Source organism: Carassius auratus, unplaced genomic scaffold (assembly GCF_003368295.1).
Source record: "Carassius auratus strain Wakin unplaced genomic scaffold, ASM336829v1 scaf_tig00025600, whole genome shotgun sequence".
Classification (NCBI taxonomy): domain Eukaryota; kingdom Metazoa; phylum Chordata; class Actinopteri; order Cypriniformes; family Cyprinidae; genus Carassius; species Carassius auratus.
The window spans coordinates 53,144-79,920 of NW_020525435.1; the positions used below are offsets into that span (position 1 = coordinate 53,144).

General features: G+C 37.0%; 2 protein-coding genes, 1 pseudogene and 1 gene segment (V, D, J or C); 2 read left to right on the forward strand and 2 right to left on the reverse strand.

Moving 5' to 3' along the window:
* Positions 1–2,080: 2,080 nt before the first annotated feature.
* On the forward strand, positions 2,081–5,574 carry LOC113078366 (T-cell receptor gamma chain C region C7.5-like). The segment is given in 5 exon segments: positions 2,081–2,285; positions 2,655–3,024; positions 3,775–4,110; positions 4,425–4,502; positions 5,211–5,574. Coding segments are annotated over 4 exon segments (612 nt in total).
* Positions 5,575–6,703: 1,129 nt separating this feature from the next.
* LOC113078368 (STARD3 N-terminal-like protein) lies at positions 6,704–15,624 on the reverse strand. 3 transcript variants are annotated; one of them, XM_026250693.1, is made up of 9 exons: positions 15,468–15,624; positions 12,740–12,979; positions 12,528–12,605; positions 11,077–11,154; positions 10,788–10,841; positions 10,587–10,704; positions 10,317–10,415; positions 7,706–7,766; positions 6,704–7,605 (listed from the first exon to the last, which is right to left on the reverse strand). In XM_026250693.1, exons 2-8 carry the CDS (start codon positions 12,911–12,913, stop codon positions 7,714–7,716), a joined length of 654 nt encoding a protein of 217 aa, XP_026106478.1. In that variant the 5' UTR covers positions 12,914–12,979; positions 15,468–15,624; the 3' UTR covers positions 6,704–7,605; positions 7,706–7,713. The 3 variants fall into 3 exon arrangements, with proteins under 3 accessions (XP_026106478.1, XP_026106476.1, XP_026106477.1); XM_026250691.1 differs by having other exon boundaries at positions 10,533–10,704; XM_026250692.1 differs by having other exon boundaries at positions 6,704–7,630; positions 10,533–10,704.
* Positions 15,625–22,208: 6,584 nt separating this feature from the next.
* LOC113078365 (mammalian ependymin-related protein 1-like) lies at positions 22,209–23,955 on the reverse strand (annotated as a pseudogene).
* Positions 23,956–24,015: 60 nt separating this feature from the next.
* On the forward strand, positions 24,016–25,729 carry LOC113078363 (nucleolar protein 7). Its single transcript, XM_026250684.1, has 8 exons — positions 24,016–24,215; positions 24,302–24,362; positions 24,502–24,557; positions 24,640–24,710; positions 24,815–24,860; positions 24,945–25,066; positions 25,153–25,230; positions 25,324–25,729. The coding sequence occupies exons 1-8, from the start codon at positions 24,091–24,093 to the stop codon at positions 25,395–25,397; spliced, it is 633 nt and encodes a 210-aa protein (XP_026106469.1). The 5' UTR covers positions 24,016–24,090; the 3' UTR covers positions 25,398–25,729.
* The last annotated feature ends 1,048 nt before the right edge of the window (positions 25,730–26,777 follow it).

The window sequence follows — 26,777 nt, forward strand, 5'->3', positions numbered from 1 at the left end:
CAGTAGGCAAATATCACAGTGCAATCTAAAAAAGGAATTAATGAACAGTGCACAATCCGATAAGGAGCCTCAGTACACAGTAACACATTATGGGCCACTGGTATGCAGTACATAATGTGAGCAATGCAGTCAAAAAGTTTTAAATCTTTGACTAAGCATTTATTTATGTTTTGCATTGATTGTGTTTTAAGGAGAAAGGTAAAGAAATATATGAAAATAAATGAGAAAAAAGTTTGAGTGTTATGGTGCTTTTTTACTGCATGGTATGGCATGGTACAGCCCAGTTTGGTTCACTGGGAACAGTACCTGGCACCTTGTTTAATACCACCTCGGTTGAAGTTCCAAGTGAACAGCGGAGCGGATCCAGCGGGAGCTTGATTGGGCGACACAGAGGTTTTTTTAAGGAGTCGTGGGAGTAAAGGCAGCACAACTATAATAACGTGAATAATCCTGCCCACTCTTAAGCAGTACTAAACTGCACTGGAAACGCAAACCGTGCCTTGCCATACTGAGCCGTGCCGAGCCGTGTCATATCACAAAGTGGAAAGGTGCCATTAGATGGTCTTATGAGATTATGCAACACTTCTGAGTTGCATTATTCTAGAATTCTAGAATTTTTAACCACACATTGAAATGCTACTTCAGCTGCTTGGGTACTTGTTTTGTTTGGTGCAGGCAGTCCAAACAACATTGAAATTGCATTCATTGCAGACTAACAGGCTGTTCCTATGTCACTTTTTAAAAGTGTTGGAAATGAAGAATCCCATCATTAAAATGAAAAAGTTGATGGAATGGAATAAATTTAAGGTAAACATAAGGGTTATTCAGATTAGTGATTTAGTATGAGTCTAGGACACCCAATAGCATTTCAACTTCCTGTTTCTTACACACTGAAATTAATTCCACTGCAGAGAAAGCACGGGAGGCATTCTCTGCCACCATTAATGCTATGAATGCTCTTCTCATGCTTTCCTTTTTCCTGTTTATTCAGTTCATATGCAAAGAGTCTTGATCAGAAACCACAAACTTTTCTCTAAACTTTATATAAACATTATATAAATATATACTTGTATCACTGTAGCTCAAACAGTAAATTATGGTTGTTTAGGGGAATACATGAAACTATAAAATGTATGAATGCAATGTAAGCTTTTTGCCATCACAGGAAAATAATTACAGTTTATAACAGAAAACTGTTATTTTCAGTTGTTAAAATATTTCAAAATTGTACTAATTTTACTGTATTTTTGATCAGTAATAAAGCTTTGGCAAGCATAAGAGACTCCTTTCTAAATCATTAAATCCACCTATGCTAATTTTATATCTGTGAAATACTAAAGCAGAGTAGAAGCTGTAAAATCTGTCACATCTGAATCATGAACCACAAAACTAACTCAGATTAGCATGAAGGCCGGAAACTTAACATCATAACCTCCTTTATGACCTCCCCTCATCCCAGAATGAAGACAGAAGCTTTTCAGGCACTCTCTGCCATCATGAGTCTTCCAATGCAGTTATGTTTTTTGTTTCTCATTTACCTTTTTTGTAAAGGTGAGTCTTCTCATTTTGAAGTTTTCAATGTACCATCATTTTCTCTGTTATAAATTTCAAGTTATACACATTAACTTGATATTTACATCAGCTATTTTATCTTACCTAAAGAAATATATACTTTTAAATCTGTGTTTTTAAAGGTTTTAAAAATGTTTTTTTTTTTTTTTTTTTTTTTTGCAGTGGATGGAAATGTGAAACTTCAACAGAAAACCGCAATGATCAAATCTGTGGACAAGACAGTTGTTATAGACTGTATTTTCCCATCAGACTGCCTTAGCTACATTCACTGGTATCAACTAAAAGAGAACCAGATCTTAAGAAGAATATTATATTCATCAATTTCAGGTGGAGCCACAAACAATGATGCTGGTTTTGAATCATTTAAAGTTGATAAGAAACAGTCAAATTTGGCTCTGAAAATACCTGAACTGAAAGAAGAGCATTCAGCGGTGTATTACTGTGCCTGCTGGATCTCGGGTGGCACAGCAGTAATAAATATCAACACCCTGTACAAAAACTGAGCAGGCTGCCTGCCTCAAACTGAAACCACAAGCCACACGTTTTTATGATATAAAAACCATCTGCTAAACACTGAAACTATGAATTGCATGCACTATAAATAGTATCTGCTGATCCTGAACACTTGGGAAAAGAAGGATGAGGTCTAAAATGGGCAAGGAATGAAATTTGGACTGTTGAAGGACAAATGTGCTGATGAATAATACGAAACTGTAAGCTGTAGCATTTGAGGAGTTAAAAAAGAATTGAGCTGCTCAGATAAGCAGACAAAAGGCCTTCACTTGAATATATACTAAATATATATGAAGAGTTCAGATGCAAAAACCTCTAAATGCCATCTGAAATTTTCATCTAAAATTAGGAATTTTTTCAGGCTCCTATATTTATGTTCAGTTATTTCACTTTAATAGCCTGGAAAAGGACCTGCACATTGCCATTAAAGTAAAATGACTCAACTTAAGCATAGGAGCTTGATAAAAATCCTAATTTTAAATGAAAATTTCAGATGGCATTTAGAGGTTTTTGCATCTGAACTCTTCATATATATATGTGTGTGTGTGTTTTTTATTTTTTAAGTTTAGTGGGTCCCCTTAGCCGCCGGCCACTGTGTTTCCACTCTCAAGTCAAATCCCAGCTGGTTGAGTCTGTTGGAAGACTTGTAAATAAACGAATTCAGTCCCTACTGGCGACAGTGTGATATGGCACACGGTTATTGCTGGATCTGTTCAACAGAAAAGTAACCTAAAAGTGTTTTAGCACCTCAGTGACCAAAATCAAGATTAATATTCATTTTTTTCTTTCTTAGCCATTATTAAAAATTCTGCAGGGATGTTCGACAACATGAAGCAACAGCAGATGCTCTTTGGCACAAGCTGCACCTTTTTGTTCAAGAACAAATGACTGTGGGAGACAAGAAAGTCTTCGGTCCGGGTACTCGACTTTATGTTACAGGTAAGAAAAAAATCATATAATTAAGGTTTTCTAGACAGATTTTAAGCACTGTCAACTTAATTTCACTCCAATAACTTGTGTAATTCAGCTGGAGACAGAGAGAAGAAAAGTCCATATTCCATTCTGCTTATCTAGTGTGCTTGTTTGCTTAGAAAAGGAGAAAAATATGGTAAATCATAGTTCACTCAAAATGAAAAGTCTGTCATAATTTACTCACCCTCATATCATTCCAAACATGTATGACTTTCTTCTGTGTAACACAAAAGAAGATATTTAGAAAAATTATGTCTTGAACATACAATGAAAATAAAAAGGGGTTCAGTGTTGTGGAGCCCACTGACTTTCATTGTACAAACAAAAACAGTAGAAACATTCTTCAAAATATATTTTGCTTTATATAGATGAATAAATTCTTATGAATTTTGAATGGCATGAAGGTGACGGTGACATTATTTTTTTTTTGTGAACTATCCCCTGTAGACCATCAGGGATAATAAATCAATTATATAACAGGTTAGAAGGTTTTAGGTTGTTCAGAAGTATTTGTAATAGACTTTATCTGAGTGGGCAACTGGATCAAAAGATTTGGACCTGGAACACGGCTGATTGTAACTGGTAGGAAACAGTGTCAGAATTTCTTCAAATGCATAAAATATTATAATTTTTATGTAAAAACTTTGCCAGTCGTCCTTTTTTTGTTTGTTTGTTTGTTCACTGATGACTGAAACTATGTTCAACGTGTTTCTCTAGGAAATACTGAGTCGCCAAAAGTGTCTGGATACCTACCGTCAAAGAAATCCAGTGACAAAGATGACATTCACACAATGTTATGCCACGCAAGAGACATGATTCCTGACTTGGTGAAATTCACATGGCAAAAAAAGAGCGGAACAAAAGATTGGGAGGATGTGAATGAAAATGTTGTTGAACAGAGTTACAAAGTTAAAGTAAATAATAAAGATCAAGTTAAAGCAGTGTCAAGTATGATGATTATAGATAAAAACACGGCCGAAAACAACGACTACCAATGCATTGTTACCCATGAGGGAGTCAATGAGAAACCCCAAACTCTTTTAATGAAGAAAGGTAATTTGAAGAAACTTTGATTTCCTACAAATTTCATGGAAATAAATTTGAACACAACTGATACGGTTCTAGACACAGAGAGCTTTGATTATAAATAATTATTCATTATAATAAACGGAAACCTCATTAAAACTATAATATAAAGCAAATAATTAATTAGAATTAAAACTATCTTTTATTTGAATGAAACATTACAGTGTAAACATATGGATGAAACTGTAAAATTGTATGACATTCAGAAATACATGTGTGTGTGGTGTCTGTGCATGAATTTTTTTATTGTAATGTTTTTTTTTTGTTTTGTTATATTTTAGATGAAATTAAGCCGCCAATGGTTCCTACGAAGAAAAATTGTCCAGCCACTGATGAGACCATAAAAAATCAAATATCAGGTGAATAAATAAAATAAATATATATAAATATCTATATGAATTTGGATAAATATAGATACATTTGGATGGATCTTTTAAAACTATTTTTGTATTTCAAAATCTTGTTTTCAAGCCAAATTTTTTACATAAAAAAAAAAAAAATATATATATATATATACACATATATATATATATATATATATATATATATATATATATATATACATACATATACATATATATATATATATATATATACATATATATATATATACATATACATATACATATATATATATACATATATATATATATATATATATATATATATATATATATATATATATATATATATACATATATATATATATTTGTCTGTATCAGTTAAAATCAGAGTGTGTACATTTTTCTTTTTATGCTTCGTAAATTAATTTAACTTAATGTTATGATTATTATGGAGTCACCGAACTATTTTGACCGAACTGATCCTAATTTGTCTTAATACTTTTATTCACTCTGTACTTTAGTGGACCAAAAACAAAAGAAAAAAAATTTACATTGTCAAAAAATTCCTGCTGAAACATTTAATACACATATATTATTAAAACATGATTTAAGCAGAAATGTTATGCATGGTATTTATATATAGTAAGAATAAAGTTATTAACATATAAATGTTTTTCATTAAAAGCATTTAACATTTTTTTTTTTTTTTTTGCTTTATTACAGGAGATTCGGAGCAAATACGCAGTCTGTACGTGTTTGTCTATGCATATGGTGTCATGATCATGAAGAACGTACTGTATTTTTTTGTTGTGACTATCTTTCTATTAAAGAGAAAAGCTGCAAGAAAGAAAGATGAAACCTCTTAGAGATTTAATGCTAATATAAGATAAATATCAATTAAGCAAAGGTTATTAGCAAGTTTCGCTGACTAAAGAATAGATACATATCTGCAGCTATATTATCTCTGCTTAACTGTATTGCTTTTACATTTGTAGTAGGTTTTCTTTGCATAGTTTAGTTTTGCATATTTGAAATGTATCATTTAGATTATTAAAAATGTGTAATGTACCCAAATTTTTAAAATGTGTTTTGCATTCCCTTTGTTTTTTTTGTTTGTTTTTTGTTTGTTTTTTTTGCATTCTCAGAATAAAATCTGCTCCTAAAATAAATTAAATGTTATTCTTAGATGTGTAGTAAAAGGAATTCTCTATAAATGCACTTTTTCAACTATGAAAATATAAATCATGCTTGTGAGGTTATTTTAAAAATATAAATGAAATGATCATATAAAAAGATGATTGTCTTTATGCATTTTGTCCTAGACATTATCAATAAATCAAAATACCAATAAAATATAGTATGTAATAGATACATATTTAATTAGTTGTCAATAATACAACATCATGAAAGTAGTATAATAATAAAATTACTACCTAAAATGGATAATTGTTCAGTATAACTTGACGAGAAGTTTCATTAGTTAACAGTAGTTAATTGTTTTAGTAAACATGAACTAAGCAAGAACAATTCTCCCACAGCATTTATTTGATCTTAGTTCGTTAATTTTAACATTTACTAATACATTAATAAAATCAAGTTTTATTTGTTAACATGAGTTAATTCACTGTAAATTAACATGAACTAACAATAAATAACACTAAATAACTGTATTTTCATGAACTAACAGTAACAAAAATGAATAATTACTGTAACAAATGTATTGCTCATTGTTTGTTCATGTTAGTTAAAACATTAACTAATGGAACCATATTGTAAAGTGTTATAAATTTTCTATTTAAAATGTACTACTTAAAAAAACATTTTACATCTTCATATGGTTTACTACACTACAAAAGAGCATTTCTTGTATCTGTTCTATGCATTAACTACGTTTAAAGATCAAAAGCCTTGTCATGAATGTGAAAACATCATGATGGTGATTGAAACTGCTGCGGTGGAAAATGTGGTTGGGTATGCACACACCACAGGCGAAGGCGCTTACTGGAATGAAAACAGGCAGCAGTTTAACCACAGTATGATGGGCTGATAATTTATTAGCGGCTGCAGAGCATTTGTCTTGTTAATCTAAGCTGTTATTTGTGGGTGAGGAGGTTGCACTATCCGTGAGAGCACAAACTGACTCTCAGCTGGGGTTTCCGCTCCCCTCTTCCGCTTTCAGGCTGTAGAAATGCATGCATAAAGAGACTCACATTTAATAAAAGCAGTAACTGTTTTAATGCATAACGAAAGAAGAATACAATCTGCCATCATCCTGCATACTTGAGGCTTTGTGATACGTACATGGAGATTCTCAAATTATTGAAAGAAAAACAAAGGTCCCAGACCTGCACAAGGCACATAAGCCCTTATTCAGTGAGCATGGCACAAGTAAACTCAACAGGAAGTAGATTTCTTTTACTTAAGATGATTTAGGAATGCTTCCTAAAGTGGAGCCAAAAAAACAAAAAAACAAACACATAACACATCCATGCATGATTACATGTCATATATTTCTTCATTTAAGTGCGTTTCATGCAAAACCAGGCAAGTCCTTTATTTTACAAGTAATTCAAGCCTCTATAATCTCGCTGTTCGTTCCAAAAACTCAGACTGGTAGAACTCACATTAAAAAAAATAAAACCGATTGGAAAAAGGTGGCAGTGCAGACCTGAGACTATACTGCTATTCACAGTGAGGTCCTCTCTCCAGTGATGTATGTGAGATCAGAGTTAATACACGTGTGGAGATGCTAGCATAAACGTGAGACTGCAGTCGTTTTGTTACACAGAAGCAGTTGAAGAGTGTCAAGTGAAAACAAGCTAAATGTTTGTTAATTCTGTTCGAAATACACATTAAAATCCTTCATTTTTTTCAATCCGTACTGCATAAACTAAACTAAACAAACTGGTTCAGTGGAAAAACACTAAGACACAAAAAAATGGAGAATCACTAAGAGCTTGTGTGGGCAGATGGAGACAGATAAACAAACTGCTGATCAAGCTGATAGTAGATCGAAGGCAGAGACTGTCTAGTTCTGGTCACCCATGTACAAAAACCCATATGAAGACACACGGCCGAGGTCCAGCAGCGCTGGAAGAGGCTGTTGCACTCGGAGCTCCTGATAAAAAAAGAAAAATAACAACCTATTATTTACATTAATTAGATTAGATCCACTGAGGAAGTTAAACATTTTAAAAAATAACTATTAATATTAATACCTGCTAGGCTAGACAATGGGCTTCTCAAGATCATGTTTATCATCAAGGTCTTCATCAGAATCTACAGAAGCAAAAGATCATAATAGTGTGATTAACATCAATGTCCGCAAACAGAACATGGCTGCTGTTTCCACACAATAAACAAACCGATTGGCTAATATTCATAATATTCAAGCTTTCAATTTTTTCCTATTAATAAAGTACACGCAAATCTGTAAAACTGAAATAATGAAAAATGAAAAAAAAAAAAAAAAAAAAAAAAATATATATATATATATATATATATATATATATATATATATATATATATATATATATATTTATATATATATACACACACACACACACGTTGGAGTAAGTATTCATTATTTTAAAAAGCATTGTTTACAAAGTGAACAACATCTTTCTGAAAAAAATCAGCACAGTAAAGTGATCCTGTTTTTAGAATGTGAATCTAAAGCACGCAAAGGCATAAAGTAATGCAAAGACATGCGATCATTTAAAATGAATGCATAAAATACAAGAAACACATACTGTAGCAATGTTAAAAAGAGTTTAGATGCCCACAACGGATTGGATACCGCTGATGCAATTATCGAGAAGTGCAAAGAATGAAAGGAGAAGCACAAACAAACCAAAACAAAATAAAAAAAAAGCTGTCAAACTAGAAATACGGTAAATGAGAAAATATAGAGATCTATTGAAGATTGTTTCAGGATTCTTTAATGATTTTGTTTGCAAGATTACAAATGTCTTTACAGTCATTTTTGACCAGTTTAATGCATCCTTGCTAAAAGAAGTATTCATTTTTTAAATCTTACCCCAAACTGTTACTTACTGAACCCAAACTGTTAATATTAATGTATGCTGTATGTATTAATGTGTGTGTGTGTGTGTGTGTGTGTGTGTGTGTGTGTGTGTGTGTGTGTGTGTGTATGTGTGTGTGTATAAATATATATTTTTCAGCATCATTACGCCAGTCTTCAGTGTCACATGATCCTTCAGAAATCATTCTAATATGCTGATTTATTATCAGTGCTGGAAACTGTTGTGCTGCTTAATATTTTTTTGGAACTTTCAATGCTTTTTTCAGAATTCTTTGATGAATTAAAAGTTAATAAGAAGAGCATTTACAATATAATTCTTTTATAACAATATAAACTGCACTACACAAGTTTGGGGGTCAGTACATTTTTATTCTTTCTTTTTTGAAAGAAATGTATACTTTTATTCAGCAAGGATTTGTTAAATTGTTAAGTGACAGCAACCATTTATATTGTTGGAAAAGATTCATATTTTTAATAAATGTTGTTCCTTTTTATTTTTTATTCATCAAAGAATCCTGAAAAAAATATCGCAGTTTCCAAAAAAATATTTGCCAGGCCAGCACAACATTGATAATTCTAATAATAAATCAGCATATTAGAATGATTTCTTACGGATCATGTGACAATTTATACTATAGTAATTGCTGAGTAATAGATGTAATAACAATTTCTGTAATTGCATCACAATAAATAAATTCTAGTTTAAAGGATATTAAAACAGATACCATTATTTTATATTGCAATAACATGCTAGATTACAGTTTTTTTCTCAGTTTTGCCTTGATGAGCATAAGAGACTTCTTACAGTCTTACAGATCCCAAACTTTTGACCGATAGTGTACATACATACAAACATACATACATATACATATGTATGGAGCAGATGTTGTTTGAAAATATATGATAAAAGTGGTGTGTTTCGTTGAAACATCGTATGAGGCGGCAAGGTGGGCTTTCACCACAGGTGCTAAAAAGGACCACCAGCATGGGGCAAGTTTTATACCAACTTAAAAAGCATTATACAAATACTTTAACTAAATTAATATATTTACAATAGTTTTGAATCGTATCTAAGGTAATAATTATTCAAAACAATCTTTTTAGCAAAGTTTGTCCTGTTTTCTGTTTATTCTGATAAATAAAACAATTCATTTTCTTTTAATAAATACACGGTCATTAAAATATTAATTGTCCAGAATCAAAAATATAAAAATAAATAAAATAAATAAATATTCCGGAAGCACTGAAGGAGATCCCATAATAATGTAATGTGGTCTAACAGTGGTATCAATAAATACAACATTTTACTATATGATGAGATTAATATCATATTTTTTATATATGATGGTGTTATTATAAATATGGTGATTATCTGGAGGTGGACATCCAACTTAATATATGATTTTTGCCATACAAATAATACATTTAGTGTGTATTGCATATAAAATTATAATGTAGTAAAATCTAAAATTTATTCAAGGGAAATGGTGTATTTTCTCAAAGCTCTTTAATACAGCTGCAACACCTCTAAATACATTTTTCCTTTAATATCTCAAACCGCTCACCGCAGTGCACCTGAGCTCTGACAGTGGCATTTCCTGGAAAATAATGTGTCTGTTAATGTTGTATAAACCTGGTGGGAACATTATATCTCTCGTTTGTAACCGTGATCGGTTTTGACTACAAAAAAAATGTAACAAACACATGACTGTAGGTTTCCGTGTGACCCCGAGAACCATTTCCATGCTTGTTCTGCTAGTACTGAACAGTTAGTCATTTCTTACCTGCCATGGACTCAGGAGGAGAGTAGAACTGGCCTTCTGAAACGGGTCCTGGGTACAAAAGAGGTTCTTGATCTAGTGTATTCTGCACTGAAAGATACCCTATAACACAGGACACACGTGTCAGCTAAACACCACGACACTGACACACTGGAAGAGCAAACGAGTCCCAATCAGCATAAGTTACAATGTCATCTGTTTCCATTAGCCTTTACTGACCATAGTTATGACTACTGTTTCTCGTCTCACTGTAATTAGATATTAGACTCTCACTGATTTCATCACCAGCCTCCTGGGGCAGGACTTTGAAGTCCAGCAGCCACGTCTCTATCCATGCCAGAATAAAGGATATAATGGGCAACAAATACCCAAACGCTCCCTGCGAAAGAAGCTGGACAACAAAACAAATTTATTTTTATTCTTTTTGCATTGGCCAAAAAATAAGTATAAATCTCTAATAAAAAAATCTCATACCTTTGACACAACTACTTTGACTATTAAAAAACCAGTTGCAATCGTTGTAGTTATCTGTAATGGAGTAATGAAGAGATGTGATGATCATTACATTAATCTATTACAACTTTTACAATTACAACGTTTAAAACCATACGATTATACGTTTAAGTGAAGCTTAGTCGAATTATTTTGATCCAGCAACTTGTGTTAAGAACCGGACAAGGAAAAATAGCGCACATTATTGGAGAGTAAAGCAACAGTGCCCTCTGGTGGAGAACGGAGAAATATCAAGTATTTAGCCACTTACCGCAATGGCCCACCAATGGCGCAGCTTACACACTGCATATGCTAGAATCAAGGCTGCAAAGCGGAACACAGCCAAGAGCTGAGGAGACAAACATTCATACACTAACATTATCCTCTGCTTCCATATATACAACACTTATAATAAGTCATTACTTTCTTTAGGGGAATTGACAAGATAATTATTTTTGCTGCCTTGGTGACCATTGAAGATTGAAAACTTTTGTATGGTAGTGTATGTAACACACTTACATGTTCTATCAATATTTCAGGACTGGTTGATCAACATTTCATAAACAATATGTTACATTAAAAACTCAGTTTAAAGAATGTGGTGAAGTCGTATTTTAAAAATAGCGACACTTTGCATTAGCATAAATCTAGACAACACAGAGCTTACAAGGCAAAGTAATTTCCAAAATACAGAGTTGTCTTGACATTTTTTTTAACAAGAACCTGCTTTTTTTTTTGCCCGGCATCACACCATAACAGGAACTCTCACATTTAAAAATAACATTTTTTAAACTCTCATTTCAGTGCACCAAAGAACTACATGTGTACATCACGGAAACAAACCTCTTAATAAGCATGTGACCCCTAGAAAGAAGGGTTAAATAAATGAAAAAGAAAACATTTTGTCAAGTTGTTCTAAACCTGTAAAAGGCTTTCTTCTTTGATAAATAAGATACGTTGAAAAATGTCATACAATGAAAGTCAGTTAGGTGCTTTATTTTTATTTTTTTTACACCATTGACTTACAGTATATGCACAAAACATTCTCCAAAATATATGCCTCTGTGTTCCAAAGGAGAAAAACTAAATCAAGGCGAGTAAATGATTAAAACATTTTTATTTTCGGGTAAACTATCCCTTTTAGATCATAAATGCCCAGATTCACAAAAAAGGCTTAAGGCTAGTCCCAGACTAAAATGCATGATATCACTATCTCGACTGAAAATAACTTTCACTGACATTAAAAAAAAATGTAAATATGACATGACAATAAAAAAATGTGTACCACTTATTTGAATCAAGGTGCACACCAGTAATGTTTTTTTTCTAAGGCATGTTTTAAAAAAATTATCTAAGGCCTAATCCTGGCTTAATCTAAGCCCTGTCTGTGAAACCAGGCCTAAGTTTTCCTGGGCAGATATTGTGGTTGAAAGAGAGCTCATATGTTAAGTCATACTAGAAAAGGGAACTGTGGGATGGACTGGCCCTGATATTTTACCACCACCAGTTTCATCATTATTCACAGCTTTAAAGGCTAGTGATTTCCCTGATAAAGCACCAATATGTAATATATCTTAAAAAGCAGGTCCTATTTACTTTTGCAATAGGTTAGGAAATCCCAGACTTTTTTTCTGAGCCAAACCCATCCGACTATAAATATTTACTTGAAATTCCCTCTCAAATTTTAAGGTAATATTTCTGAAATAGAGCGTATGTACTTACAAATATGTCAAAAAACGATTGGTGGTAATCATATTCCAACACCTCTTTTCTCAGCTGCTCTTTTATACCTCCGTTGACCTGGATGAAGTTAAACAAAATATGTAAAAACAAAATGTGCAAGTTACACAGGTGTTTTTTCACATATATTTAAAAGAGGTTAAGAACTTGACATTATTAATAATATCCTGTGGAAATGTATTACTCCAACATACATTGAGCTCAATGATCCACAGCAAGGTGACAAACAAAAGGTCAAAGGTCACAAACAAGCAAAATGTTCTTCGGACATCAGAGATGCACTTCTTCTCTCCTTCATAGGACTCGATACGGGCAGAAACGGGTGTTGAGTTAATGTTGCCCACACTGCTGCTGCATTGGCTGTCCATGACTCGTCAGTCTCGTCCACTCCATTCACACTTCTGGAGAGTCAGACTCTGTAGTCATGCCTAGTTCTGAAATACATACAAAGTGGAGGCATTTTACACAGCGATCAAAGGTTTATAGTTATTACTGTCATTTGATCAGGACTTTGTGAGGTCTTCAAATAAAATCAACAAAACCCGTCAAACATTCTGTACGGTCACTGAGTGGATATACTCAAAACACACACACACACACACACACACACACAAAGAAAAAGTAAGTGATGAAACGGAGTGCAAAAACTGTTACAGAATAAAAAAAATTAAATAACATTAATTTAATCCATAGGGGAATTGATTTTTAACAACATTTTTAAAAATTAAAAGGCAGACCTACTGTGAGTTACACTATTGCTGACTGTGGGATGCATGCTTTTGCTGAAGCTACCAGTCTGCATTATATCTAATTCTTTTTAAATAAGCATGTTTAACAACAGGAATCCTGGTGAAAAACTGCAAGAAATCTCCACCGATCAGAGAATCGAAACACCACATTACAAAAAGAACACTTTATTTTGAAATACGTGTTAAATGTGGTTTCTATACCCACATCTTTAAATCAATATTTTAATGGTGATCTGTTTAATTAAAGTCGACAGATTAAGTACACAGTCTTGTCTTTTTGGCATCAAGTCAAAGTTGGTAAAGTTGTTGTTCTCCTCAAAGCTGGTTGACTTACAATGCTTTAAAGGGATACTCCATCCCAAAATTACAATTTTGACATTAATCACACATTAATTCCAAACACATAAAAGCTTTGATCGTCTTCGGAACACATTTTAAGATATTTTGGATGAAAACCGGGATGCTTGTGACAGTCCCAAAGACTGCCAAGTAAATAACACTGTCAGGGTCCAGAAACGTATCGTCCGAATAGTCCATCTGCCATCAGCGGATCAACCGTAATGTTATGAGGGGACAAAAATACTTTTTGTTTGCGAATAAAACAAAAATAATGACTTTATTCAACAATTCCTCTTCTCTGTCTCTCCTCACATCACTGTAGCACCATTTGGGAGAATAGGAGCTGAATGCAGGCTGAGTCTGAGTCTTCTGAGTCTGCCACGCTGCCTCCTGGTTTTCATCCAAAATATCTTAAATTGTGTTCCAAAGACGAACAAAGCTTTTATGTGTTCGGAACAACATGGGGATAAGTGATTAATGATCATATTTTCATTTCAGGGTGGAGTATCCCTTTAACAGAGAAACTATGGGGAAATATGAATTGGAAAAATACTTCAGAACCTAAGTTGTTGAAAATGTTGGTGGGAACTGTTGCCCTCCATTACACTCCTCTTTGGAATACTTGGTTCTGAACAAACAAAGCATTCAGCAGTAAAATATGTGGAGTAATAACCCGCTGCCCATGACAACAATACATAACCAACCGCTTGTTCAGGAAACCCTGATAACCAACTCTGAATAATAGTTTCAACTTAGATTCATATTTTAAGTTTGATGAAAGGTTTTGATCCACTTCAAATATTGACAACTGTAGTTGTGTAATAAGCAGGATTATCTACAATCATGATGAAAAGATAATGTTCTAACTTCTTTTACATCATGTCATTTGAGAATTATAAAACTACCAGCCAAAAGTCTTTAAGTGGATCAATCCTGCTAAAATCAACAAAGCTTGCTATAATTCAGTTTTGATCACAGTCGCAAGGACTGTGGCAAGTGAGCAATACCTAGACTTAATTATATTGACTAGGCATGAAAATGTAGTCCAGCCAGTCTTATCAGGAAGCACTGCAAAAAATATTTAAAAAAAACAGGCAAGAGTTTAATAGAACAGTAAGAGTCTGTTTGTTTGGTTATTAAGACAAGTTCCTCCTACTGATGTCATTTACCAAAAAACAACCAGCACAGGAATCCCTTTCAGGGTCCTCATGCCTTATGGACTGCATAGTTTGCATATCACTCTGTAAGACAGACTTAATAACACTAGGCAGGATATTTGCTTATCCTAAATAGACATACACGAGAAGTGAACTGACTTTTTGCTGTAATTCATTTCATTCTAGACTAACGTCATCCTTCCTGATAACTTGAATGGGAAATTTGACTTCATTGCTACCATGACTCTAAGTTAGCTGATATGCTGATACAAAATGGACCTAACGTTAGTTCCTTTTATAATATGGACAAGTATACAAAGCAGTTATCTCGAACTAATTTTAGTTTATGCTGTGCAGTGGTTATTTCAGAGCTCTGGCAAACCACTGTATAAGCTTTGGGCTAGCATGATGATAATACAGCGGTTTAGCAGGAAAAGCAGCGCGAATAGCACAACATTTGAAACACAGTGTTATGATTATACACCAGAAATGTCTAGTATGCTAACTAAAATGTAACAAGCGAAATGAACAGTCCTAACGTTACACTAACAATCTCTTATGAAAACAATCTATCCGGTTACATCGAGTCTATTTACAGAACATCACAGGTTCACTTCTTGTCATATTATAGCATTTGTTTATCAAAAACAATGTGAGCTATCGATCATATCGCTTACCTTGCTGTGCAATCCCATAAAAGTACGCCTTGTATTACAATCAACCAAAAATAAATCGGTGAGGATATACCCGTCGTTAAAAATTCCGCACCATATAATGACTTTCGTTTCAGTCATACAGGAAATAGTGTGATGTTGTTTTGGAAAAGGAATTCTGGGATATGTAGTAGAATCCGGAAGTGCGTCAGGCCTAGTCACTGTTCGACTGTAATTCATTCAAAATAGCCTATACAGTTATACACCATTCGGTAAATAGCCCTAAAATTCAAAATTGTTTTAATTTCGTTGAATTAGAAAGAAAATAATTACTAATGGGTATTTACAAACAAATGAGGCTAGAGCTGAATACTTTCAGTATTCTTTTGGTGAAACGTTTAATGTGATATAACGTAGGCTATTTAGTCACTGTATTCTTGTATTAAACATTACTTGTTAACATTGTTAACTCATGTCCTTTAATAAATGTTAAATATCAAGGTATATTGGGTATAGAAAAGAACTGCAATATTTGCCTACGCTCATTGCAGAACTGCTCATGTTCAGTTCAATTTGATGGTGACTGTTTGTGGACTGCAGTCTTCATTTCATTCCGCAGATTTTTAGTGGGGTTTTCAAGTCTGGGCTCTGACAAGCCTATGCAAGGCCATTCAGCTCTTTTTTTCTCACATGATGGTATTATATCTTTCAATATGGGGGATGATTAGAAAGATGAGTGGAATTCATAGATATAGTAGCATACCAGTTTTAACAGATAAAGAAAAATCAGCAGTTTTAGATGAAGTAGAAGTTTTAGCAGAAACATTTATGAAGGTGCATAGATAATATTCCTGAGGAAATGAGAAGATATGGAAGACAACGCATTAGAGAAAATCCAAACATTTTCAGGTAGTGTAATAGAGGCAGAGTTTACAATGTATGAAATGAAGAGAGCACTCTCAATGGTAAGAAAAACTTCTCCAGGAATGGATGAAATTTGTGTTGACTTGATAAAAAAAATGTATCAAAAAAATCATTAAAGATCATTCTAGGATTGTTTAATAAAGAATGGGAAACAGGGAAACTTCCTTCTGAGTGGAAACATGGGCTCATAGTGCCAATTGCTAAGCCAGGGAAAGACAAAGCTCAACCAAGCAGCTAGGCCAATAGCACTGACATCAAACACATGTATAAGCTTATTGTAACAACTCATCAGACAGGGAATCCATTTAGCAGGCTTTATTGAAAGACTCGAGGTCGTACAGGCGGGGATCAGGACCAGCAAACACAACAGTAGAGATAACCAGAATCATCGTCAAACACAAGCAGAAGTTCAGGGGAAACAGGCAAGATTCAGAGTCCAATAATCAATCCAAGGTCAAGAGGCAGGCAGCAAAGGTTCAAGAGACGGTAAACAAAACAGTACTGGTAACAGGAAATCAAACACGGGAAATAACGCTTGGAAATGTTAGCCGGAGCAAGACAAGACTTCGCGTTTGGTTGATGGAGTTGTGCAGCTTAAGTACCCGTGCCAATGAGCTCCACCTGTGTGATGATCAGAGTGAGATGTGCGGGGATGATGGGTAGTGTAGTGCGAATCAGTATAGGTGAGTGTGAGAGTCAGTATTCCGGGGATGGGACCCTCTGCTGGCCAGTAGAGGGAATCACGGGGTTCGTCTCCGTGACAGAGCCCCCTCCCTGCGAGCGACTCCTGGCGCGAGATGGTAGCCGACGTCGAGGTCTACCGCGTGGTCGAGGGGCCGGTTTCTCTGGGTGTAATCGATGGAACTCCGTGATGAGGTTGGGGTCTAGTATGTTGTCAGCGTTGACCCAAGATTGTTCTTCCGGACCGTACCCCTCCCAGTCGACCAGATACTGCAGGATGCGTCCTCGACGCCTGGAGTTAAGAAGCTCTCGCACCTGGTAAGTTTCCTCAGTCTCGATCTGGACGGGCTGGGGACTCTGCTCACGGGACCTCCCCTCTCCCTCCACTCCAGGGGCCACAGCGGGCTTGAGCAGAGATACATGAAAGGTGGGAGAGATGCGATAGGTGTCAGGTAATGCAAGACGGAATGAAACAGGAGTGATCTGATGTGTTATCTTGAAGGGACCCACGTACCTTGGACTTAGTTTCTTGCAGGGTAGTCGGAGACGGAGATCTCGGGTAGAGAGCCACACCCATTGTCCGGGTTGGTATATAGGCCCAGGACGACGACGGTGGTCGGCATGTTCTTTTTGATGGCGGATGGCTCGTTGAAGGTGTACGTGAGCTTGATTCCAAGTCTCCTCACTGCGTTGCAACCAGTCCGTGACGGTGGGTACATCGGTGGGTTCCCCGGACCAGGGAAACATGGGTGGTTGATAGCCTAGGATGCACTTAAAGGGAGTTATACCAGTAGCTTGTTTGACCAGGGAGTTTTGTGCGTACTCAGCCCAAAGGAGGAACCGTGCCCAATCTTCTTGGTTGGAGCTACAGTATGATCTCAGGAACCGGGTGATTTCCTGATTGAGCCTTTCGACCTGGCCGTTGGATTGAGGGTGGTAACCAGAGGTCAAGCTAACGTTTATATTGAGGGCTTGGAAGAAGGCTTTCCAGAGACGGGAGGTAAATTGGGGACCTCTATCGGAGACGATATCCTCCGGTAGTCCGTAGAGACGGAAGACCCAGTTACAGAGTAGTTCGGCAGTCTGTAGAGCAGTAGGCAATTTAGGTAGGGGAATTAGGCGACAGGCTTTGGAGAATCGATCAATTACAGTCAGAACAACAGTGTTACCCTGAGAGACAGGTAGATCAGTGATGAAGTCTATCGCCAGATGGGACCAGGGTCGTTGTGGGATGGGGAGAGGTTGCAGCAATCCGGCTGGCAATTGGCGGGGAGTCTTGTGTGCATTACAGGTCTGGCATTGTTGGATGAAAGTTACAGTGTCCTTGGGTAATGATTCCCACCAGAACCGGTTCTGAAGCAGGTGAATGGTAGCCGTGATACCTGGATGACCGGATGCGGGCAAGCAGTGCGTGTGGTTGAGAACTTGATCACGTAAGGTAGGTGGTACGTAAACTTTTCCAGGAGGACAAGCTGCTGGAGGTGCGTGTTGACAGTTGTGTTGTTGGATAAGCGTCATGATGTCCCATTGTACTGGTGCAATGACTACTTTGAAGGGGAGTATGGACTCTGGTTCGGATGGAATCTGTTCATCTTCGTGAATACGGGATAGCGCATCTGCCTTGGTGTTCTTGGAGCCTGGACGGTAGGTAACTGAGAAGTCGAATCGAGAGAAGAACAGTGACCATCTGGCCTGCCGTGGATTGAGGCGCTTGGCTGAGCGCAAATACTCGAGGTTCTTATGATCGGTTAGTACGGTGAAAGGAAAGTTGGCCCCCTCCAGCCAGTGTCTCCACTCCTCGAAGGCTGCTTTCATAGCGAGAAGTTCACGGTCTCCCACGTCGTAGTTACGTTCAGCAGCATTGAGTTTGCGGGAGTAAAAGGCACATGGGTGGAGTTTACCGGTAGAACTCTGGCGTTGGGAGAGAATAGCCCCGATACCAGTGTTGGAGGCGTCCACCTCGACGAGAAACTGGAGATATGGGTCAGGATGATGGAGTATGGGGGCGGTCACAAACCTTCTCTTTAGTTCCTGGAAAGCTTGAAGAGCAGCTTCAGCCCAGTGTAGCCGATGGGCTCCTTTCTTGACCAGAGACGTGAGGGGACTAACCACAGAGCTGAAGTTCCTGATGAAACGGCGATAGAAATTAGCAAACCCCAGAAAGCGTTGAAGCTCCTTTAGTGTCCCTGGTACTGACCACTTGAGAACGGCATTGACTTTGCTCTCATCCATGGCGACCCCCTCTGGGCTGATGACGTACCCCAGGAAGGTGGTGGAGGTGGTATGAAATTCACACTTCTCCGCCTTAGCATAGAGTTGATGTTCAATGAGTCTTTGCAGTACAGCTCTCACATGTTGGACATGTTCCTCCAGGGTATCTGAATAGATTAAGATATCGTCAATGTATATGATAACAGTTCTATTTAGCATGTCTCTGAAGATGTCATTGACAAAGGATTGGAAAACCGAAGGACTATTGACCAGTCCAAACGGCATCACCCGGTATTCGTAGTGCCCATTGGTGGTTGAGAAAGCTGTCTTCCACTCGTCCCCCTCCCTAATGCGGATGAGGTTGTATGCGCAGCGCAGGTCCAATTTGGTGTAGTACTGTGCAGTACGTAACTGTTCTAAAGCAGAGGGCACCAGTGGTAGAGGATAGCGAAACTTTACTGTTATTTCGTTGAGTCCACGATAATCGATGCAAGGGCGCAGACCTCCATCCCTCTTGCGGACAAAGAAGAAGCCAGCTGAAGCAGGAGAGGTGGATGGACGTATGAACCCCTTCTCCAGCTCCTCCTTGATGTACTTGGCCATAGCTTCTGACTCGGGTAATGATAACGGGAATATTCGACCCCGGGGTGGTGATGAACCTGGAATGAGATCAATGGCACAATCATAGCTGCGATGTGGTGGTAATGTGTTTGCCTGTACCTTGCTGAAGGCGGTGACGAGATCGTGATACTCCTTGGGCAGATTGGGAATGCTGGTGGTCTCCGAGTCTAATGTGACAACTTGTACCGTCATGGGAGAGATGGTCGATAGGCATGATTTCTGACACTGGGTGCTCCATCTAAGAATTTGTCCTTCTCTCCACGACACCTGAGGATCATGCAGTCTGAGCCAGGGCAATCCCAAAATAACAGGGCTGTTAGATACAGGGAGCACGTAGAACTGAATGGTTTCTTGGTGTAGCAGGCCGGTTAACATTTGGAGATCTTGGGTGCGGTGAGTGATCAACCCAGACCCCAAAGGGCGCCCATCTATTGTGGCTACAGACAGAGAATTAGTGCATGAAATTAAAGAGATGTTATTCCCTCTGGCAAATTCCTCAGAGATAAAATTCCCAGCTGCTCCTGAATCAAGTAAAGCAGTGGTGGCTATTTGAACCTTGTTGGTCTTGATTATCAGAGGGACTGACACACAGTTAAAAGGTAAACTCACCGATTTCGGAGTGTAAGAAGAGCGGCGATTGGGACAAGTGATTCGTAGATGTCCCGGAGCGCCACAGTAGAGACAGAGTCGGTTAACCCTGCGGCGGTGACGTTCCTCCTCAGTCAGATGATAGGAGTTTATCTGCATGGGCTCTGTAGTTTCTACGGGTCGCGTTACCGCAGCGGGGAAGAGGCGTGGAGCACTGAAACGGCGAGAGCGTTGCAGGTTATCAATGGTTATAGTAAGTGAAATAAGATCACTCAGAGTTCTCCCCTCATCACGGCAAGCGAGTTCGGTTTGCAGTTCGTGATTAAGCCCCTTGCGAAACAATACCTTCAGCGTGTCACTCACCCATGACGTCTGAGCAGCCAAAGTGCGAAAGTTCAAGGCATATTCCGCTGCTGTTAATCCTCCCTGCGATAATTCAAGCAACCGCTCACCCGCTCCTTTCCCCTCTCGGGGGTGATCAAACACCTCACGGAAACGTATCAGAAAGTCAGTGAAAGTGGTGAACGCCGTTCCATCCTCGCGCCATACAGCCGTTATCCATTCCAAAGCTCTTCCCGTCAATAATGAACACACGAAGGCGATCCTACCAGCATCAGTGGTGTAAAGGGTGGGTTGTTGTTCAACGAACAGTGAGCACTGTAGTAAGAAGCCCTTACACTTGGTAGAGTCACCGTCAAATTTCTCCGGGTAAGCCAGTCGAGGATTAACGTGAGTTGGCGTTCCTGCCATGTGGGAAGCGGTGACCGCTGCAGGTGGGGTTGACGTCACGGCAGGGCTGTGGAGGTTTTGAACAGCCTTTACCAGTTCCTCCGTGATGGAAGTGAGACGATTCAATTGAGGTTGATTAGCAGCGATCTGATTTGCCTGGGCTGCCATGGTAGCACACAGATTATCGTAAGCCGCTGGATTCGGTTGTGGCGAAGTCTTCTGTAACAACTCATCAGACAGGGAATCCATTTAGCAGGCTTTATTGAAAGACTCGAGGTCGTACAGGCGGGGATCAGGACCAGCAAACACAACAGTAGAGATAACCAGAATCGTCGTCAAACACAAGCAGAAGTTCAGGGGAAACAGGCAAGATTCAGAGTCCAATAATCAATCCAAGGTCAAGAGGCAGGCAGCAAAGGTTCAAGAGACGGTAAACAAAACAGTACTGGTAACAGGAAATCAAACACGGGAAATAACGCTTGGAAATGTTAGCCGGAGCAAGACAAGACTTCGCGTTTGGTTGATGGAGTTGTGCAGCTTAAGTACCCGTGCCAATGAGCTCCACCTGTGTGATGATCAGAGTGAGATGTGCGGGGATGATGGGTAGTGTAGTGCGAATCAGTATAGGTGAGTGTGAGAGTCAGTATTCCGGGGATGGGACCCTCTGCTGGCCAGTAGAGGGAATCACGGGGTTCGTCTCCGTGACACTTATGGAGAGAATGGTAATGTCAAAGTTAGTATATTTTATTGAGAAAAAGGGGTTATTTTGACAATACCAGAGTGGTTTTATATAGAGGCGTAGTACTATGGATTCTGTAGTTAGTATGGAGGCAGCATTAAGGAAGGCTCAAGTAATAATAATAATTAATTACATTTATATAGCACTTCTCTAGGCACTCAAAGTGTTTTACATAGACAGGGGGTATCTCCTCATCTAACACCAGTATGCAGCATCCACCTGAATGTAAATAAAGTAAAAGTAAAGTAAAAGTAAATAAAGAGGTAGTACTCAGAATGTTCTTTGATATTGAGAAGGCATACGATGTATTCATAATGTATTCAGTAGTCAGACATCATCTTCTCAGTCCGAGCTGATTGGCAGGTGCTGTGTGGGTTGAACACCCCTGGGTCACTAATGCCCAGCTGAAGGTCAAAAAAGCGAGTGGACGCGGTCACGCTTCTGTTTTTGGTGTATGTCTCCTGTACGGGATAGCAGTCCTTCAAAGTGTACACACCAACCTAAGCTTCATCTGTGAAAGACAGAAAAAAATGTGCAAAGTGCTGATCATGCAAATCAGGGCCACATTACAAGTCTTGTGTAAGCATACTTATTATAAACATACTTTTGTGAGCTTGTTTCCGATCAGACCATTCTTGGGGCTCGATCATGTCTCCGGGTCCTCCAATGAAATACTGGTCCTCATATATGGAGTTCAGGGGAATATCAAAAGGGTCCCAGGCCTCCGTCAGAGCAATCTTTGCACACTGCTTAGTAATTTCTTCAATTTGGAAAAGCACTCCACTCTTGAACAGGTAGATGTACTCAAAGAACCTCAAAGATAGTTGCACAATGCAAATACTTTTACTGCAAGATCGTTTTAAGTTCAATCTGTTATAGTGATTAGATATTAGGTTAGGAAAAAAAAAAAAAAAAAACAGAACACACAGCACAGCACACAGAGTTTTTAAAAAAGTTTTAAAATCTATTTCATAAATTTTATGAATTCGTACTCTTAACATGGTGTGTGTCCAGTTTTCTGCTCTAGGCCCTAATTCGCTGATTCTGTGCATCATAGGAGACCGCCGCCCGTGTGTTTCGTCAGTGCAAAGCTATAATCACATGAGATTAAAATTTTCACACAACTATTCAAAGTCCTGTGAGTGGAGCAAGAGTAGAGTACTTTCGATAAAACGTCTGCGCTGGAAAACTAATCCAAACGCCAAAACAAAACTGCACCAGCTGCAGCATCCATGTCAAACACAGAAACCCCGATTGGTCAAACATATCAAACCGTATGACGAACATAGATTTATTTTCCACTATCTGAAAAAATATTAAGATCACGTTTCGTTGCTAAAACGCATTCCTAACAACATTTTATATATATATATATATTATATATATATATATATATATATATATATATATATATATATATATATATATATATGTGTATATATATATATATGTGTGTGTGTGTGTGTGTGTATATATATATATATATATATATATATATATATATATATATATATACATATATATATATATATATATATTAATGATTATACTCCAAATATTAAAAAACGCATTATTTGTATTGCATTTCTGTTGTAACGATTTCATAATAATAATGAGCACGTAGAATTATCAATATAATATTAGGCTACTAGCCTACTACTAATAAATGTATTTTTAATGTATTGTATTCGCCTGTTTAATGTGTTAATTATATTTTGTTGTAAGAAACCATAGAAGTTTTAACTTTAGTTTTTAAGAAAATTTAATTTAGTTACATAGTTATAGTTTATAAGTGTATATGCTGGTAGTGTTTTCTCTTTTTGTTCTTCATTTAAAAAGTATGAACAATAAGTACTTCTGTGCATCGAAAGAATGTGTTACATATATGACAAAACAAAACAGACGTCTTTATATCTTCAGTATGTGCTCTATGGTGCTGTTATTATAAACTACGCAATTTGCATCAGCTTGTTTACGAGCAGAGCTTGCTGAGACATCCGGGCCAACAGATGGCAGCATCTACTATTACCAATACTTTTGATTTACTCTGGCTGTCTTTAATGTACATTCAGTGTCGTTGGCTTTTTAATATGGCGAGTCCCGTCCAGCGTGTGTACTAAAGCCAAGCTGAATACGTTTAAAGAGACTTAGAAAATGTCTGAACTGACACAGAATCAGTTTGAATCGAGTGATGATGAACTCCCAGAGGAGGTCGCCTTTGATGCGTCCAAAAGTGTCGCTCTGAAGAGCGTTAAAGATGCGCTGGATGCAGCCAAAAGGTCTGTGAGTGAGTCCACTGGCTCCAGACACCGAGCACATGAGCGCTAACGGGGTAAACATGTTTGTTTTACACTTTGTTTTCCAGAGAAAAGAACCAGCTGAAGGAGAAGAGAAGAAAGAGACAACAGCTGTTTCAAGAACAAAAGGTCTACATGATTATTATCACTATATATTATCATTATGCATTTATATATTATTTATCCACTTTAACGTAATTCACAATAAATTGTAGCATATTTAGCATTAGGCAAAGTATCGTGAAATGTTGTATCTCTTGTTTTTCAGAAGCGAAAACTTCTTCCTCAAGAGCTCTTGGAGGAGTTTGATACAGAACTCCAAAAGTAAGTTCCCCAGCTGAATAGAAACGTTTTGATTCCTTAAATCATTTTGGAAACTTAATATATTGTTAATCCTTCATTTTAGACAGACATATCCATCAGACAATAGAGGAATAAAGAAAAATGTTTCAACAAAGCCATCACACAACAAAAAAGGTAATAAAATCTTCAACCTTGCAATTCTAGAACTGTAAAAATCTAGAACTTAAAAAATTCTCTGTTGGTTGGTAAAAGTATTGAATGACAAAACTCTTTTATAGATGAGGAACAGGAGACCAGGACCATGCCTAAGAAAACCTCAAAAAGGTAAAAATAATAATAATAATGTGTTTGCATTCATCATACTGAAAGGGTTCCAAGTGTACATCTGGAAAATATGTCTGATTTCAGTTTACCAGTCAGCTACAGAGTAATGAGGATAAAGGATGAATCTGATGCCAAATCACTGCAACAAAGGGCCATGGACTTCGTTCAGTCGCGCCTTTATGGAACAGGAACCAAAAGGACCACCAGTAAGCTCATGCGCTGACTTTGCTTTTTAACAGATTTTGTAGACCAACTGAATATTCAAAATATTTTTGTATATATTTATCTTCAGATGCAGAGCTTCTGTCCCTCAAAAAGAAAAGAGGTGCGAGCCAAGGTGCAGCTGTGGAGTTTGCGAATAAAAAATTGGGTGAGTTGTGAGATTTCATGTTCAGCAAGTATATCATGTCCTCAACGTGTGTTTTGTGAAGCAACCAGCTGAGCTGTTTTTATTCATTTATAGGTGCTTACAAAAAGGCGAGGATTACAAGGTCCAACAAACGGTTTATACGCCAGCATAAACTGATTCCTCTCTGAGACACAAAACAGGAGAAAGAACTGCTTAATTATGAGTTCAACACATGAAAACCGTCACATCTGGGGACGGCTTCCATCATCCAGCTGTTTTTGACCTTGTGGATCATATTTTTCAAAAGGACACCTTTATTTCAAAGCTTTTTTTTTTAGCCTTATAGTTTTAAAATATTAAACCTTGTTATAAAATAAGATTAAGTCATTTAAAAAAAATTACTTGCCGTACAAATGAAAACTTAAATTTACATTCAGCTTCTGCCTCAAGTAAAAATGTTTTAAGTTTAAATATTTACTGTACCCATCAATAAATGTAAAACTGATTGAAGGATTAATAATTAATGTGTCAGTTACTTTGTACATAAGACTTTATTAAATTAAATGACTCTGATGACCATATAAACAAGTCATGGTTGAAGAATTTTACAAGGAAGCTAAAAGGAAAGCTCACCCAAAAATAAAAATTGTCATTTACTCAACTTGTTCCCAACCCATAAGGTTTAGGTAAGTCTTTAAAAAACTATATATGACATTTGCTCTATGCATGTGTGTTTATCATCATTTAGATGTTTAGTGTTTGTTCATCATTTAGTGTTCCTATAGCTCAATTGGCGCGCATTGTGCTAAGAAGCGCAATGTTGGGGGTTCGATTCCCCGGGAACACATTATAGGTAAAAATTGATAGCCTGAATACACTTTAAGTCGCTTTGGATAAAGGCGTCTGCTAAATGAATTAATTTAATTTAAAATGTACATTTTAAATTTAGATGTAAATAAAAGCCTTAATTAAATCTAATTAACATTTAAAATGGTATCACTTAAAAAAACTGTCATTAAACAGTTTGATTCATATGGTTTATTTTACGATGTGTTTATAACCTTCCTGGATCATTTACATTTTGCTTACCTGGACTTTCGATGGAAAGACAGAAACCTCTCCGGTTAATACAAATATCTTCATATAATGTGTCTGAAGATTAACCAAAGTCTTGCAAGTTTGTAAATGAGGACATCATTTTCACTTTTGGGTGGACTATTCCTTTAAGTACGTGAGAAGACACTTAGTTTGGCATTATTAATGCTCTTCGTGGTGTAATCGCATACATCCGAACGCTTGCTGAAATGTCAAAACAGACCGGTATATCTCGTTCAACTGGGTATTTACGTTTTATTACTGAAAATGATAAGACAGTGTTGATGACAATACTGTACCATTCTCCTTGTTTTAAAAGTACTGATGATCTGAAGGATTGCCTGGTAAACAAGAGGAGAAAAAAAAAAAAAACAATGGAGCAGGCTTGCCTCTCTGGGACTGGATATGACCTTAATTTCACCATGTTCCTGTCGCACATCCAAACTGCACAAAAAACACAGTGCAGGCAACAA

Bases quoted from the DNA above. Each gene is read 5' to 3' on its own strand.
- LOC113078368 (XM_026250691.1), bottom strand. From the start codon at position 12,913: ATGGACAGCCAATGCAGCAGCAGTGTGGGCAACATTAACTCAACACCC. The intron at 12,606-12,739 runs GTATGTTGGAGT...AACTTCATCCAG, and splicing joins TGTGGATCATTGAGCTCAAT to GTCAACGGAGGTATAAAAGA. The intron at 10,705-10,787 runs GTATGAGATTTT...TTTGTTGTCCAG, and splicing joins TCAAAGTAGTTGTGTCAAAG to CTTCTTTCGCAGGGAGCGTT.
- LOC113078363 (XM_026250684.1), top strand. From the start codon at position 24,091: ATGTCTGAACTGACACAGAATCAGTTTGAATCGAGTGATGATGAACTC. The intron at 24,711-24,814 runs GTAATAAAATCT...ACTCTTTTATAG, and splicing joins GCCATCACACAACAAAAAAG to ATGAGGAACAGGAGACCAGG. The intron at 25,231-25,323 runs GTGAGTTGTGAG...ATTCATTTATAG, and splicing joins GTTTGCGAATAAAAAATTGG to GTGCTTACAAAAAGGCGAGG.